The following is a 16,869-nucleotide window of genomic DNA, read 5'->3' on the forward strand; positions in this document are numbered from 1 at the left end:
GGAAGACTCATGGAGATGACCGGCGAGGTGCTGAGGCAGTGCTTGGAACCTAGCAAGCACTCAGAAGCCAGCAGATGCTGCTCATCCATCAGCCCTGGATTGGTGTTACTCTTGCGCCAGTCTGCTGCCCCCAGCTGGGAGCAATGGAGGCAAGACCGTGCATTAAATTTCAGCTCCTCACTCGTTAACTCCGTAGCTATGGCAAAGTGCTTAACCTTTCTGAGTCTCAGTGTTTTTATACTAAAGTGGGAATCATGAAATGGGCCTCATATTTGTGGTGTGAGTAAAAGGATTAATAGTGGTTATTTTACAGTAAGGGCATTGTGAAATTTTATTTTGTTATTTTTACTCTTAGGGGCATTTTCTATTTTTTTTTTTTTTTAAAGATTGTATTTATTGGGGCGCCTGGGTGGCTCAGTCATTAAGCGTCCGCCTTCGGCTCAGGTCATGATCCCGGGGTCCTGGGATCAAGCCCCGCATCTGGCTCTCTGTTCCGCAGGAAGCCTGCTTCTCCCTCTCCCACTCCCCCTGCTTGTGTTCCCTCTCTCGCTGTGTCTCTCTCTGTCAAGTAAATAAATAAAATCTTTAAAAAAAAAAAAAGATTGTATTTATTTAGTTGACAGAGAGAGACACAGCGAGAGAGGGAACACAAGCAGGGGGAGTGGGAGAGGGAGAAGCAGTCTTCCCGCCGAGCGGGAAGCCCGATGCGGGGCTCGATCCCAGGACCCTGGGGGTCATGACCTGAGCCGAAGGCAGACGCCCAATGACTGAGCCACCCAGGCACCCCTCTATTTTTCTTCTATAACGAATATGAATTTTAAAAAACAAATATGAATGATTTATGTATTTCAAGTCACTTTTCAAAACACGATTTTTCAAAAAAAATACTGGGGCACCTGGGTGGCTCAGTCAGCTAAGGCTTGGACTCTTGGTTTTGGCTCAGGTCATGATCTCAGGGTCATCGAATCCAGCCCTGCCTCAGGCTTCCTGCTCAATACGGGGTCTGTTTGAGATTCTGTCTCTTCTTCCCCTCTCCCTTCTCTCTCTCTCTTTCAAACGAATAAAAAAATAAAATCTTAAAAAAAAATTAAAACATACTTAAATTTTTTGAGTGTTCACTACATTTTAGACATTACTCTGAGTACTTTATATACATTATCTCATTTAATTCTCACAACAGTCCTCTGAGGAAGATAGTATTTTCACCCCCAGTTTATAGATGAGAAAACCAGTGCTTAAGGAAGTTGAGCAACTTGCCCAGCTTGCATGTGATGCACTTTCATAAAACTATACACACACGGACACATACATAGACAAACAAGTGCATGTAGAAACAAATGAAATCTGAATAAGGCCTATAGTCTAGCTAACAGTATTGTGCCTCTGTCATTTTCCTGGTTTTGATATTGTGCTATCTTTATGTAAGATGTTACCATTGGGGGAAGATGGATTAAAGGTATCAGCTGGAGATCTCTCTGTATCTTTTTTGCAACTTCTTCATTTCTTCTTCTATAATTAGGATTCTCATAAATAACTAGTCAAAAAATTAAAGAGTTTTTTAAAAGTAAAAGTTTTATTTTATTTTTAAAGATTTATTTATTTGAGCGGGGAGGGGCAGAAGGAGAGGGAGAGAGAGTCTTAAGCAGACCCCACTCTGAGCGCAGAGCCCGACATGGGGCTCTATCTCACGACCCCAGCATCTCCACCTGAGCCAACCACTTAACCAACTGCACCAACCAGGTGCCTCAAGAAGTAAAAGGTGTTTGTTTTTTTTTAAAGTTGTTGCAAGGATTACGTGAGATAATGTGCCTAGCACAGGATTAGATACAATTGATATATCAGTATATATTTTCTTTCTTCCCCACTCTACAAGTGACTATTTTCAGTTATATAGTAATAATAGCCTCCATATTGTGTATACTATGTGATAGGCTTAATTTACATGCATTGTTTCATTTAATAAAGCCTATGTTGTGGATACTTTTATTATTCCCCTTTTGCTGCTAAGAAAACTCAGGTTCTGCAAAGATAAATCTCTTCTCCACTTGTTAGAAAGTGATCAAGCCTGGATTTACACCAAGGCAGTCTGTTCATGACACCACTCCCTTTCACTCAGAGTTCAGCTCAGAGTATTGCGTAAAGGTATGCTTTGAACTTTGGAAATCATCTACCCCAACTGTTTTAATTTATACAAAGAAAACAGGCTCAGAGAGGGGAAGGACTTTGGTCAAGAACACCTAATAAATCTATGACTGAGCCAGGATAAGAACCCAGTTTTTGGATTCCTGGGTCAGGGTATTTTCCAGTGCCAACACCCAAGGTTACTTGCCCATATACCCTACCTTCACTGAGCCCTGCCTGGGAGACAGCTGGTGCCCACAGACAAACCTGAGGTTTCTCACTCATGTTTCTCACCAACCTGCCCAGCTCAGGGCACTTAGGACCCAAGAGGTAGGAAGGGAGCCTGGGGAGAGTGGAGGCATGGTGGCCCTCAATGGCAGGCATCCTCGGGAGGCAGAGTATTGGGGGCCATAGAGAAGGCAAGGTAAGACCCTCTGAACTTTGGCAGGAGTGGGGATGGGAAGGGAGGCTGTGTATGTGAGGGGGGTTATTCATGCCAAGTGCCTGTTCCTGCCCCCCTCAGGCTCTCTTGAATCACTTGCCCTGAGGTTGGGGCACATTCTTGAAGTGGGTGGTCACAGGGATTCCAGGCCGTGTTAGGTCCTAGGCCAGTTTCTGTTCCTCCTGGGGCTGAAACCAACTCCCCGCTCAGACTCAGCACCACCTCTCCAAGTGGTAATAGAGTGACTCACTCCTTTCATTCCTATCCTGGGACCTCCTTGGACTTGGGGCAAATCGCTGCGCTCCAAGTCCATACCTGGGGTTAGTGGGGAGAAATCAGCCCAAGTCCCATTTCCGAGGGAGGAGAGGGGTCCCACGTATCTAGTGGAGGGTTTGACCAAAGAGCACGATTAGCCCTCTCTCTCCATCCTTGTTGCGCTCCCCCCACATCCCATCCCCCTGGGCCAATCCAGGGAAAATTGGAGGATTAAGGACCCCTCCCTGCCTTTTTGTCATCTCCGCGCCCTGGCGGGTCCACTGGGAAAGCAAACGCGGCTGGTGAGTGGACCAGGCGATCCTGTCCGCGTGGAGCAGCGCCCTCGTGTGACCTCCGGGAGAAGTGCATTTATTTCCCAGCCCCTCCCTTTCTATGCGCTCATTGAACAAGTATTTATTGAGGGCCACTAGGTGCGCTAAGGGCAGCCGTTGAAGAAGACAGGTAAAATACCTGCTCCGTGAACGGTACATTCCAGTATGTGTGTGTGTGGCGGGGCAGGCAATAAACGGCAAATAAATGAGGCAGATAGTAGTAGTGATAACTGCTGGGAAGAAAATAAAACCGAGAACAGTGATGGAGACACAGGGCTGGGCGGAAAAAACAAGGTCTCCTTGAGTAGGTAACGTCTAAGATGACGCTTAGATTACTGGGATCCAGTCATGTGACGATCTGGGGGAAGAGCTTTCCTTGCAAAGAGAAGAGCTACAGCAAAGACCCCCAGGCAGGAACAGGCTTTGCGTAACAAAGACCAATGCCCTTGGAAAGGAGTGAGCAAGGGAGAATGGTATGAGATGTGGCCTGGGACATAGGCTAGGGCCAGACTGTAGATCTTATAGGTCATAACAGAGTTTGATTTTTCTTCTAGGAGTAAGGGGAATGTATTGGGTGAGTTTTGAGAAGAGTAATGTAGCTTGACTACCTTTTAAAAGGATCCCTATGGCTGCTATGCGGATTAAGAACTTCGGGCAAGGAAGGAAGAGTGGAAGCAGGGAGATGATTGCAAGAGATTAGAAAGCCCTTGAAATAATTCAGGTGAGACAGGACGGAGGCTTGGAACAGGGTAGAAGTGTGGGAGGTGGGGAGATGTGGTTGGATGCTGGGTTTACTTTGAAGGTAGAGCCAACAGGACTTGCTAATAGACCACATTCTCCTTTGTTCTTTTGGCTCCAGGAACTCCTTCATACACACGCTCTAGTTGGCTCCTCTGCCCTGACTGCCTGGCTGAGTTAGAAGGGCAGACCCCAGGGACACAGCTAAATTGGAAAGTTTCCAGGTGTGCTTGGACAAAGGAATTTAAGCTTCAGGCCCTGTGTTCTCCTTCCAATGCCTCCTTTGCCCTTTAATGAGCTGGGACTCTGCCTCGTGTCTCCCTTACAGTAGCCTGGCTTCCACAGATCCAGTTACTTATTAGGTCTCTGTTTATCCAAATGGGTGCCCTTAGGGTGTGTTGGTGACACCCAAAACAGTCCTGGGTGGGGGTTGGTGTTTGTATTTGATACAGAGTAGCGGGCAAGATAATCTGAGGGTCTCAGTCCTCAGACCCAGGCCAGTGACTTACTCCTGTTAATTTACACAAAACACAGTGGGGTCAGACCTGATCCCACAGAAAATGCACACAACATTTTGGCTCCAGGCTGGGCATTTCTGGAGAGCCTGGGAAAGATCAGGTTAGTCTTAACAAACACTCTCAGGCAGCAAGGGCTGGGGAAAGCAAGTGGGAAAGGGAATGACCCGGTTGGCTCTGGAGTCAGCAGGCCTTGCTTGTTTGTGTTGCGCTGCTTGCTGGGGCAGTGCCGGGCAGGGGGAGGGGGGTTGCATTATAAATGTAGCCAGCCAGAGGGCCCCTGGACTCAAAACCTAGGACTGTACCAGTCCATGAAAGTCTGTGCAAGCCTCCCCAAGATGAAGCTACCAGGCCAGGAGGAGTTTGAGGTCTCCAGTGCTTGTGAAAATGTGCCCACAGGAGAGCTGGACAGTGGCCCTGGCTCTGGCCCCAGCCCTGACGGACCCTCAGACACAGACAGAGGGGAACTGGGGGTACCCAAGGACCCTCTGCTCTTCATTCAGCTGAATGAGCTACTGGGCTGGCCCCAGGCACTGGAGTGGAGAGAGACAGGCAGGTGAGTGGCACCCAGGGCAGTTTTATGGGGTCTTTCCCTTTCCCCAGCTGGGGACTCCTCTATGATCCGTAGCTCCTCCTGTGTGAGGAGGTACTCTAACCCCCAATCAGGAGTTCCTCTCTGTGTTCTCCAGTTCAGACCCTCACCCTCCATGATGCTCAGCTTTCTATACAATCTACTTTTGAGTTCCCCAAGACCCCAGTTGAGGGGTTAATGCCCAGGAAGAGGCCACTGGGCCCAGGACTCCCCCATTGCCCTACCTTCCCTGCCTCTCCTGTGTCCCCACTCCTGGGCCTGGGAGAGATGGCCCCAATAACATAGTCCACTCCTCTCCACCACAGGTGGGTGCTGTTTGAGGAGAAGCTGGAGGTGGGTGCGGGCCGGTGGAGTGTTCCTCATGTGCCTACCCTGGCACTGCCCAGCCTTCAGAAGCTCCGCAGCCTACTGGCCGAGGGCCTTGTGCTGCTGGACTGTCCAGCTCAGAGCTTCCTGGAGCTTGTGGGTACGCTGGGAGCCTTTGCAGGGAGGGCCTGGGCAGCCATGCCATTTCCCCAGGACTTCCCCCCCAAATCTTAGAACTTTCCAGAGCTGACCCCACCCCACCCTAGGAATTATCCTTACCTGTCACAGTGCGGGGGGAGATGGAAGACTAGAGTAGAGGAGCAAGTTCCCTGAGACCCTCAGAATGGAAAGGGACCTGGGCAGAGGGGCAAGGGGAAGTTTTGGGGCAGGGAGCTCTCAGGAAAGGGTTAGAGCCCCACCTCTGTTCTTCAGAACAGGTGACCAGAGTGGAGTCGCTGAGCCCAGAGCTGAGAGGGCAGCTGCAGGCCTTGCTGCTGCAGAGACCCCAGCACCTCATCCAGCCCACAGGCACCAGGCCCTGCCAGGGTGAGAGACCTGTCCTTGGGCCCAGGACCAAAAGCCCTAGGTGGGAGGGTCCCAGATCCCCTTGCCCCCTTCCGGACCTAGACCAGCCTAGCCTTGGCTCATAGCTCAACTCAGGTCTCATGGGTGAGAAGTGGAGGTAATGGTGAGGGGAGAAGAGTGGAGGGGCCAGAGTTCTGGGAAGGGATGTTTTTGGTAGGCATTGTGCCAAAAGTTTTACATGTAGTATCTCATTTAATCTTCACAACCATCCTGTGAGGTAGTACCACAATTAGCCCCATTTTAGTGATAAGAAAACTGAGGCTCAGAGAGGGGAAGCTCCAGTTTTCATAGTCTGCCAGAGGTAAAGCTGGTCAGGAAGCCCTGGTGCATCCACCTCCAAAGCCCGTGCTCTTAGTCACTGCCTAATCCTGTTTTGAAGGGTCTGCCCAGCCAAGAGAGGCTTCTCACAGTGAGGAAGCCCCACTGAAGGAACAGGTTTGTGGCCCTTCCTTGGGCAGAGCTGGGAGAGGGGTCAGGGATTAACAGAGGTTCACCCTCCACTGGCCTCATTATCAATCAGTATTCTGCCGACATCCGCCTCCCCAAATAAGCTCTCATCTTTTGTGTCTCCTTGAACCCATCCAGCGTCAGAACCCCCTGAGACGGAAGCTGCCTCCAGGGGCTGAGGCAGGAATTGTGCTGGCAGGAGAGTTGGGCTTCCTCGCGCAGCCCCTGGGGGCCTTTGTGCGCCTGCGGGATCCGGTGGTGCTGGGACCCCTCACTGAGGTTCCCCTTCCCAGCAGGTAAGGCTGCTGAGAGTCGAGGGTTCTGGAAACCAGAAGAAGGATCTTCACTAGGGAGGGGATTGGGAGGTCTCTGGTCCAGTTCTTTTGGGGGTGAGTGCAGGATAGTGCTAAGGGGTCTGCAGGGGGCTAGTGGTCAGGGCTGCAAAGTAGGTGTGCACACGAGAAAATGTATGGGGGCTGGTGGGGAGGTAAGAGGTCAGGGCTGCCTTATGGGATAGCAGCCTCTCATATTTCTGGGGCCTGGTTCCTTCTTCAGATTTTTCTGCCTCCTCCTTGGTCCTTCCACACTGGGAAACGGCTACCATGAGATGGGCCGGGCAGTGGCCATCCTCCTCAGTGACCCGGTGAGCTGGGCAGGGTGTGTGTGTGTGTGTGTGTGTGTGCATGCGCATGTGCACATGCCCACACATAGACTTGTGTCAGTGAGTATGCACGTGTGGACTCTCCATGTGTGACAGAATACAGCGACGAGGCAGAGTGTGGCTTTGTGTCCGTGAGCATGAGGACTGAGGTTTCCTTGGCTGCCACTGGAGCCCCCTTACCTAGCACCGTGCTGGCACATAGTAGGCAGCCAATACTCATCGCATGCGTGCGTTAATGAGTGAATACTTGAATGACTTGTCTGCCTATCTGACTTGTGTCTAGCTTTGAGACTGTGAAAATGCACGTAAGGGTCCAGATCTGCATTTACTGCCCCTTTGTGCCCCTATCCCTAGCAATTCCAGTGGTCAGTTCGTCGGGCCAGCAACCTTCAAGACCTTCTGGCAGCCTTGGATGCCTTCCTAGAGGAGGTGACAGTGCTCCCTCCAGGTCGGTGGGACCCGACAGCCCGGATTGCCCCACCTAAATGTCTGCCCTCCCAGCAGAAAAGGTATACGGGGGCCTTCTCCACAGACCTTGGGTCCACTCCCACTGTTGAAGAGGGTAGGGGATTCCAGGAAAGGGATAGAACCTTATCTTTGGATTCCCAGCCTGCTGGCAGAGACACGAGCAGCCACCAGGGGGCAGGGTGCCCAGTCATGTTCTGGTGGAGATCCTCAGGCAACCTGGGCTCCCATTCTCTTCAGGCTCCTCTCACAACGGAGGGAGGTCCAGGGCTCCTCTGCCCCGCATGGGGCTCTGGCTGAGGACAGGTATGGCCACTGGCCGCAGGCACCCAGCCCAGAGTTACAGCGGACAGGCAGGTGAGGTGAGCTGGGGTGAGAGCAAGGGTAAGGGGACAGGGAGGGGCAGGGGTCACAGGGGCACAGAGGCGTATGCTCACTGTGGAGGGGATCACCCAGTCCCAGGGAAAGTAGTGGGGATAGGGGCATGGGTGGGGTCACCTGGATCACTGACAAACCATGGGTGGGAGGCTGTTTGGGGGCCTTGTCCAGGATGTGCGCCGGAAGGCCTCATGGTACCCCAGCGACTTCTTGGACGCGCTACATCCCCAGTGCTTCTCGGCCGTGCTCTACATTTACTTGGCCACCGTCACTAATGCCATCACTTTTGGGGGTCTGCTGGGGGAAGCGACCAATGGTGCTCAGGTGAGTGGGGAGGCATGAGGGGGGCAGGCACAAGTTTTGGTATTCTGCCCACCATGCCCTTTACCCTTCCCTGGGACAATGGGTGGGCTTCCCTGGAAGCTTGGGTTGCTGTGCTGAGGACTCCAGCGTCCTGTGCGGACAGGGTTCCCTACTGGCTTCTAGGGGGTGCTGGAGAGTTTCCTGGGCACTGCAGTGGCGGGAGCTGCCTTCTGCCTGATGGCTGGCCAACCCCTCACCATCCTCAGCAGTACGGGGCCAGTGCTGGTCTTCGAGCGCCTGCTCTTCTCCTTTAGTAGGTAGGAGAATGCCCTGACTGTCACCAGACCCTCACTAGCCACACTCTCAGCCTGGTCCTGGCTGGGTCAGTAGGGGAGGGTGGAAACTGTCTGGCTCCAGGGGCACCTAACCTGGATTAAGTGGAGAGCAGAACAGCTCTGCCAATTCCTGTCTGTCTCACCGCCCCCCCCCCCCCCCCCCAGAGATTACAGCCTGGACTACCTACCCTTCCGCCTGTGGGTGGGCATCTGGGTGGCCACATTTTGCCTGGCACTGGTGGCCACAGAGGCCAGCGTGCTGGTACGCTACTTTACCCGCTTCACCGAAGAAGGCTTCTGTGCCCTCATCAGCCTCATCTTCATCTACGATGCTGTGGGCAAAATGCTGAGCTTGACCAGTGCCTATCCCATCCAGAGCCCTGGCTATCCTGCTTATGGCTGCTTTTGCCAGTACCCAGACCTGGGAGGTGGGTGAGGGAAACAGGGAGTTTGGCAAGATGGGGAAGGATGCAGGAGGGGGAGGGGTTGTCCCCTTGCTATCCCCCCCTTGTTAAGTTCAGCAGAATCCTGAATACTTACCCAAAAACCAGCAGCACTTTTCCCCTCTGGTTTTGGATCAATTGAGAAGTAACAGAGCAGGCCCAATATTGTCTTTATTTCTGACAATGCTGATCGAAGAACATGCTTATAACTGTGGGGGAACGGGCTTCCTAACAATGAAACCTAAATTAGATAGATTTACGCACCCAGTCATGGCTGCACTGGACAGGGACTGTCTTGCCCCAGAGGAGCAAAGCTAAATGTATGCACAGTGCAGGCAGCTTATTCCCAAGAGTGAGGAGAGGAGGGGACAGGGAGAGGCATGCCCAGCGCCTTCTCTCAAACTCACCAATCAAATAAATTGCTGCTCTTTCCCTAGTCTGAGTGACGACTCAGGGGGAGAGCCACTCAGCATATTACTTTTGCACAAATACCTCCATGTGGAAGGAAGCAGCAGGAATGGGGAAGAGATGTCCTCTCAAGCGTGCCAGACTCTGCTGGACATGAACAAAACCAGTTCCGGTCCTGGTAGAAACCCATAGATTGGTGTACTCATCCATTAAGCAAACATTTGTTAGGCATCTGCTCTGGCCAGTCCTGTCTCTGGCACCAGGGATACAGATAGGTAAGGAATGTGAAGGGACCAGGCAATGTTCTGAGGAGCGCAGACTTGGTAGCAATTGGAGTCAGCAGACAGATGAGTCAGAACTAAGAACTCTCTGGTTTACTTGGACCCATGAGGTTAGACTTCTGAGGGGTTGGAGAAGGTTCCCAAGGGAGGGGCATATACCCAAATTGTTCTCTGCTTCCCAGGAAATAAGTCTCAGTGGACGAAGACAGAACCAAAAGACAGAGATGACATCTCAAGTATGGTGAGGGCCTGTTCCTGGGAGGGTCTGGGAAAGAAAGGCTGGGAGCCAAAGAAGTCGGTGGTGCCCCGCTTTTCCCACCCCATAGGCTAGGGAAACCCTCATTGGTCACAGAGGCCCAGACCTGTGCTGTGGCTGGAGACCTCTTATCCTGGGCCCTTGCTGTCCCAGTGAGTGTCAGCCAGTGTTTATTCCGCCACCCCCATCCCTGATGACCCCCTCCACACAGGACCTTGGCCTGGTCAATGCCTCCTTGCTGCCCCCACCTGAGTGTGCCCGGAGGGGAGGCCAGCCTCGCGGCCCCAGCTGCCATACAGTCCCAGACATCGCCTTCTTCTCCCTCCTCCTCTTCCTTACCTCCTTCCTCTTAGCCACGGCCCTCAAGCATGTGAAGGCAAGCCGCTTCTTCCCCTCTGTGGTGAGTGTTACCTCTCTTTCTGTCGGAGAGTACTGGCTCTTGGCCTTGGGCTATGTCTGTGCATGGGAAAGGGTGAAGAAGGAGGGGGCTGGCGGGCCTGAATCTGACGAGTGTCCACTGTGTGGCCAGGTGCGCAAAGTGCTCGGTGACTTCTCCTCAGTCCTGGCCATGCTGCTGGGCTGTGGCCTTGATTCCTTCCTGGGTCTGGCCACGCCAAAGCTCACGGTGCCCAGTGAGTTCAAGGTGAGAGCTGGGAGTATAGGACAGAGGGGTGAGCAGGGCCAGCACACAGGACCTTGGAGGAGGAAATGCACAGATCCCATGCTTCTCTTCCTCTGAGCTTCCATTTCCTCGCTTATAAAATAGAAAGGATAATAATAATGACCTCACAGAGCTGCTGTGAGGATTAATGAGGTACTGCTGCTGACACAGTGGTACAGAATACATGGCAGCTATTATTATAAATTAGGGGTTAAGAGGATGAGTTCTGCTCAGCCAGCCCTGGGTTTGAGATCCTGTTCTGCCACTTCCTAGCTGTAAAACCTTAGGCAAATTAACCCACATCTCTCATCAATGAGCCTCAATTTATGCATCTATAAAATGAAAATAATAAATAACAATGGTTCCTACTCTATAAGTTGTCTTGAGGTTCACAGAAGATGGATGTAAAGCATTTTACTACAGTGCAGGGACTGGCATATATACCAAGACCTTAATAAATGTTACTTATTGTCATAGGTTGGCCCTACCCACTCCACTATTCCCCACTCTCTCTCTCTCTCTCTCTTTTTTTTTTTAAAGATTTATTTACTTATTTGACAGAGAGAGAGAGAGAGCAAGAGAGGGAACACAAGCAGGGGGAGAGGGAGGAGGGAGAAGCAGGCTTCCCGCCGAGCAGGGAGCCCGATGCCGGGCTTGATCCCAGGACCCTGGGATCATGACCTGAGCCAAAGGCAGACGCTTAATGACTGAGCCACCCAGGTGCCCCCCCACTCTCTTTTTTGAACCCCCAGTTGCCGGCTCTGATCTGGTAAAGCTGGAGCTCCCTACCAAGGGCATGACAGTGCACAGGACAAGGCTTAGCACTGACTTAGCACTTAGACTTTGCCTGGGCATTTGGAGACCTTCTCTCCAGCTTCCCCCAGGACAGGAGAGCAGGGGGACTCCAGTTGGGTAGCCTCAGTGGCTCAGAATCTGAGACGACAACTGGGGTCCCCTCCCCCACAAAGACGCTTATAATCAGAGCAGACGCAGACACACCCAGCCCTGCGCCTGCCCCAGATCAAGGCAGGTCTGAGCCTGAGTCGCTCCACCCTGGTTGGGCGGAGGGGGGCGTTGCCTAGGGGAGAGGGCTCTGTACATCAAGAAGTATAGGCCAGCCTCTCCTTCCATCTCCTCCTCTTGCAGGGCGGGAGGGCCCCTGAGAACAAGGTCCAGAGCCCCTGGCTCCAGCCCAACGCCCAGGGTGGTCCCCCTCCTTCTGCCCTCTTTTAAGACACTGGGATGCTTTGAACCAGCTATGCATGCACACATACTGCTCCTACCTATCATCTAGGGTCTTGGAACGGGGGTAAGGGCTTATAGAAGAATGCCAATGCTGGGGTGTGCAGGTGAGGTACTCTTGGGAGACCCTCTCTAACTTGTCCATGGAACACCCTCTCCCAGCCCACACTCCCTGGGCGTGGCTGGCTGGTGTCACCTTTTGGAGCCAACGCCTGGTGGCTAAGTGTGGCAGCAGCCTTACCTGCCCTGCTGCTATCTATCCTCATCTTCATGGACCAGCAGATCACAGCGGTCATCCTCAACCGCGCTGAATATAAACTGCGGGTAAGGCCTGCCGGGTAAGACCCTAGGTCCCTAGACCAAGGGACAGAAACTCCAGGATGGGGTCCAGGACCTCCCTCTCCCACTCCAAAGGAGAGAGAGCCCAGGTCTGGTTTAGTTTCACCCTCAGTACTCCACCACTACCTGCAGAAGGGAGCTGGCTTCCACCTGGACCTCTTCTGTGTGGCTATGCTGATGCTGCTCACATCAGTGCTGGGGCTGCCCTGGTACGTCTCAGCCACAGTCATCTCCCTGGCCCACATGGACAGTCTTCGGAGAGAAAGCAGAGCCTGTGCCCTGGGGGAGCCCCGCAGCTTCCTGGGGATCAGGTGAGGCCAGTATTCAGGAGGCTAGAGTGAGAGGTGGTCAGTAAGGTGGTATGGTGGGATACAAAGCACTTATTTGGACAGCTTAAATTCTAAGCTGGTGACTCCAGAGGGCTCTCTCACTGCTCCATGAGCACTGCAGTGGGGTGAATGGATGGGTTCTGGGCTGAGATGGGTGTGTCAGATCTTCCCCCATTCTCCTTCGGCCGTGGGATTGGGCGGGCCCTCGAGAGGAGCCTCATGGATGTAAAGGCAGAGGCAGCCAGGGCTGAGCGAGGGTGAGGTGCCAGCTAAATACCCCCTGCCCCCCGCCGCCCCCCACCCCCCGCTCAGTGTAGGAGTACCTCACTGATGTTACAGAGTTACCGTCACAAAAACAATTTTGTAACTATTGGAAACACAATCTATGGAAAGTATGTGAAATTAACTTTGAAACTGTGAAAGAGAAGTTTTGTTTTTTTTTTTTTAAAGATTTTATTTATTTATTTGAGACAGAGAATGAGAGAGAGCACATGAGAGGGGGGAGGGTCAGAGGCAGAAGCAGGCTCCCTGCTGAGCAGGGAGCCTGATGTGGGACTCGATCCAGGGACTCCAGGATCATGACCTGAGCCGAAGGCAGTCACTTAACCAACTGAGCCACCCAGGCGCCCTGAAAGAGAAGTTTTTATGGCAGTGTAAAAATTGCTAACTTTCCTTCAAAATCAAAATCAAAGCCTATGAGCTTGAGCTGATGGTGAGGCCTGGAACACCCAAACTGAAGTGCCGTGCCCCTTCCTCTCCACCAATTTTGCACACCGTGCTAAGGCCCCCTCCTTGCCAGGTGACTAGTGGGGGATCCCTCCACTTCCCTCCTGCCAGTGCCTGTAGTAGTATCTGGTCCGCATCTCCAGTCCGGCACCCTGGGGGCTCTCCCAGACCCTGGCTAACTCTTCCTTCTCTGTACCACAGGGAGCAGAGGCTGACAGGCCTGGTGGTGTTCATCCTCACAGGAACTTCCATCTTCCTGGCACCTGTACTCAAGGTACCTGTTCGCCTGGCATCAGGGGCCGGGCCGGGCAGTACTAATAATAAAGAAAGCAAGAACTGACACTGGCTAAATACTTACTGTGCACCAGGCACTGTGCTGTTTTCTCCACACTTGGTCTCATTTGATCCTCCCATGAACCCTGAAGGCATCCGTACTTCACAAATGAGGAAGCTGAAGGTTAAAGAGGTTAAGCAGCTTACAAAAGATCACCAAGAGAGCTAGTTTCTCAGGTCCATCTGAGAACCCAACCTCTTACCCAGAGGGCTTTCTACCCAGTGGAGAAGGGTGTGGGCATGCCACCTTCCCCTATGGGCCAAGTGGTATGGTACCCTTGCTCCAGCCTCCCAACAAAGTGTGATCATCACGCCCCAGAAAAACCTTGAGGCAAAACCCCTTCACTGCTCCCTTACCAGATGTTTGTAGAATACCTGCCATGCGCAAGGCTCTGTTAGGCACTTGGGAGAAGCGGGTGGGGAGCAGGAAGGGGCAGGAGTATTGAAAAGAGATGTGGAGCCAAGTCCCTATCAGCAACATATACACATGAACAAAAATTAAGTAACAGGTAATCACAGAAAGTTTCAACAAGCCAAAGCAGCAAAGCAATCGAGGAGGGCATGGAGAATGGCATACAACAGTCACCAGTGAGGAGAAGTTTGGGGAGGGAAAGGTCATGGAGCTGGGTGAGAGTGGAGTAGTTGAAAGAGCCAGATGGACCGGATCAGCTGCTTACTAACTAGGTGACTCTCATTCAGCAGATGTTTACTGCACATAAACCATATGCTAGGCACTGTTCCAAAGACTGGGGATATAGTAGTGATCAAAAGAGACCATCTACTGCTTATAGTCTCTGGTGAGAAGAGACAGATGAAAAAAATTAATAAAATAGGATAATTTCAGATAGTGATTACTTCTAATGAAAAATATAAGAGGGTAAGGTGATTAAGAGTGCAAGAGGTCTACTTTAGATTGAAAGGTCACACCCTTCTGGGATGTCAAGAGATGAGGAGTGAGAAGCCTGAGTAGTGAGAAGAAAGTCAAGCAAGGACATTTTAGGTGGAGGGACATAGCAAAGCAAAGCAAAGGGCTTGCAAGGGGGTAGAAATAAACTTGGGCATGTTGGGGGAAGGAAAGGAAGCCATATAGCAGGAACAGAGAGAGCAAAGAAGAACGTGATAGATAAGATTGGAGAAGTAGGCCAATCCAATGCCCCTTCTGTAAAATGGAAACAATTATAGAATTTACCTCTTCTGACTGTCTTGAGGATTCAGTATCAGGCATGCAGTTGGAAAGAACAGAAAAAGCTGGGTAGGCTTAGATGTAGATGCTGGAGGCTGGGGCTGGAGCCTAAGTGGGGGGTGGGGGGCATCCGGGCAGCTGGCACGAGTTAACTCCTTTGCCAGCTCTCCACTTCTTCCTACCAGTTCATCCCAATGCCTGTGCTCTATGGCATCTTCCTGTACATGGGGGTGGCAGCGATTAGCAGCATTCAGGTGAGCCCATTATATTTACCATGCAGTCCCACTCCTCCTATTCTTTCCTGCTGGTACCTCCTGCCTATACTTGCCGAGTCCTCTCCTATCCTCTTTTCCTGACTCTCCTGGGCATAGGATTCTGCTGCCATGCTCTGAATGGGGAGGGTGCCAAGGGAGACTTCTGGCCGCCCCCTCACGCTAGGCTTCGATAGCTAACAGTGACACCCTCTGGGCTGAATACCCTGCTTTCCTCCTCCTCTTGTTCCCCTAGTTCACAAAGAGGGTACAGCTATTATTGATGCCAGCAAAACATCAGCCAGACCTCCTGCTTTTACGCCATGTACCTCTGAGCAGGGTCCACCTCTTCACAGCCATCCAGCTTGCCTGCCTGGGTTTGCTTTGGATAATCAAGTCTACCCCTGCAGCCATCATCTTCCCCCTCATGGTGACTTGGGGCAGGGTTGGGTAGTGTCCCAGGGAACCTGGGAGACTCTGAGCCTGGGAGGGTGGCCAAAGCCTCCACAGGAGGAAGACTCTCCCCCTCTCACTTGCCCTGACTCTGCCTGGTTGGGAATCTTGGGACAGAGAAAGATGGCTGAGAGATGCCCACAGATAAGCTAATCCTGGGATACCTGATTCAACTCCATTTACAACCTCTTTGGCTGACCAACCACAGACAGAGATATAAAGTCCAAAAGAAAACCGAGGCCCTGGGAGAGGCAATACTGGCACTTTTGTTACTCAGTGAGGCGATGACACTGGTGGTTTCTGGCCTTATCCTTAGTCCCTGAGGAAGTTAAGAGCCCTGGGCTTTCTAGTAGCACCAATATGATTACCGGATCCCAGCTGTGTAACTTCTGGGAAGTTTCTAAACTCTCAGGGCTTCAGTTTCTTTCTCTATACAGTGGGAACAATTATATTTATCTTGTAGGAATGTGTTAGCATTAAATGAAACAATACACAATGCCTAGTACACAGGAAGTGCTCAATAAGTGCTACTGCTGCTCATGTTTCTGCTGCTATTGCTGACAGCCCTGGGTCTTGTTTCTATCCCTGCAGTTGCTGGGCCTGGTGGGGGTCCGAAAGGCACTGGAGAGGGTCTTCTCACCACAGGAACTACTTTGGCTGGATGAGCTGATGCCAGAGAAGGAAAGAAGCATCCCTGAGAAGGGGCTGGAGCCAGAATATTCACTCAGTGGTGACAGTGAAGATGTGAGCCCCAGATGGGCTCTCTCAGGAGAAGGGGGCAGGGGTGGGGAGAGCCCTTTTGTCCAGGAGTTATCCCTAAAGTCTAATATTTCTATTAAGCCTGAAGATCTGATTAACACAATAATTCCCCTTAGGGGGACATAGGTACACTGAAGGGGTGAGGGAAATCTTTCTTTAGAGGGCAGGGGCCCTGGTTTATGAATCCATGGGGGTAGAAAGGTCTGTGGACAGCTCTGGTGGTCTTTTTCAACCATAATCTTTGTCTCAGTGTGGGTTTATATCCTTTCACTTTCTGGGCCCCTTTCTCTCTGCTCTGTCTCTGTCTATTCCCAACTCATCTTGGGATCTTTCTTTTGCAGTCAGAGCTGATGTACCAGCCAAGGGCTCCAGAAATCAATATCTCTGTGAATTAGCTGGAGTAGGAGTATAGGAATAGAGACTCCAGGAAACTGAGCATGAGGTGAGGATGTGAGGGAAGTGCCCCTGGGGTCGAGGATGGGGAGGTGGGGGCTCAGACCTGGGAAACCTCCAGTGTGTTGGCTACCCCTGATTTCCCTTCATGTTCCAGTTCCTCACAAACTCCAAAGTAGGGGAGGGAATAGAAAGGTCTCTCCAGAGGGAGGAATGAAATAAGGGAGGGTACCTGGGCTTGGCTCCCCATGGCACGGAAGTCTGGCCAGTAGAGGGAGCTCAAGCTCACACCAAATTGGATGTAGAGATGCAGGGCTGGGGAAGAAGGGGTATAACG

General features: G+C 51.9%; 2 protein-coding genes across 3 annotated transcripts in view; one reads left to right on the forward strand and one right to left on the reverse strand.

Moving 5' to 3' along the window:
• Window positions 1-4,741: 4,741 nt before the first annotated feature.
• SLC4A9 (solute carrier family 4 member 9) lies at window positions 4,742-16,534 on the forward strand. Its single transcript, XM_045893694.1, has 21 exons — window positions 4,742-4,959; window positions 5,301-5,461; window positions 5,734-5,847; window positions 6,266-6,321; window positions 6,472-6,629; window positions 6,889-6,976; window positions 7,349-7,503; window positions 7,700-7,816; window positions 7,987-8,161; window positions 8,324-8,457; window positions 8,641-8,903; window positions 9,790-9,848; window positions 10,075-10,263; window positions 10,393-10,506; window positions 11,929-12,090; window positions 12,238-12,416; window positions 13,362-13,434; window positions 14,862-14,930; window positions 15,184-15,357; window positions 15,972-16,124; window positions 16,481-16,534. Exons 1-21 carry the CDS (start codon window positions 4,742-4,744, stop codon window positions 16,532-16,534), a joined length of 2,865 nt encoding a protein of 954 aa, XP_045749650.1.
• LOC123857168 (uncharacterized) overlaps window positions 12,869-16,869 on the reverse strand; it is a 31,609-nt gene continuing 27,608 nt past the window's right edge. For both annotated transcript variants that reach the window (XR_008507404.2, XM_045893708.3), the window contains 2 exons: window positions 13,519-13,611; window positions 12,869-13,062 (listed from right to left, as the gene is read on the reverse strand). Coding sequence is in view for 1 of the 2 variants with exons in the window: in XM_045893708.3 (XP_045749664.1) it covers window positions 13,037-13,062; window positions 13,519-13,611 (119 nt within the window). In the remaining variant the exon portion in view is untranslated. The remainder of the gene's footprint in view (window positions 13,063-13,518; window positions 13,612-16,869) is intronic.

This window comes from Mirounga angustirostris, unplaced genomic scaffold (assembly GCF_029215605.1).
Source record: "Mirounga angustirostris isolate CCGP_5_RB_7025 unplaced genomic scaffold, mMirAng1.0.hap1 SCAF_7, whole genome shotgun sequence".
Taxonomy (NCBI): domain Eukaryota; kingdom Metazoa; phylum Chordata; class Mammalia; order Carnivora; family Phocidae; genus Mirounga; species Mirounga angustirostris.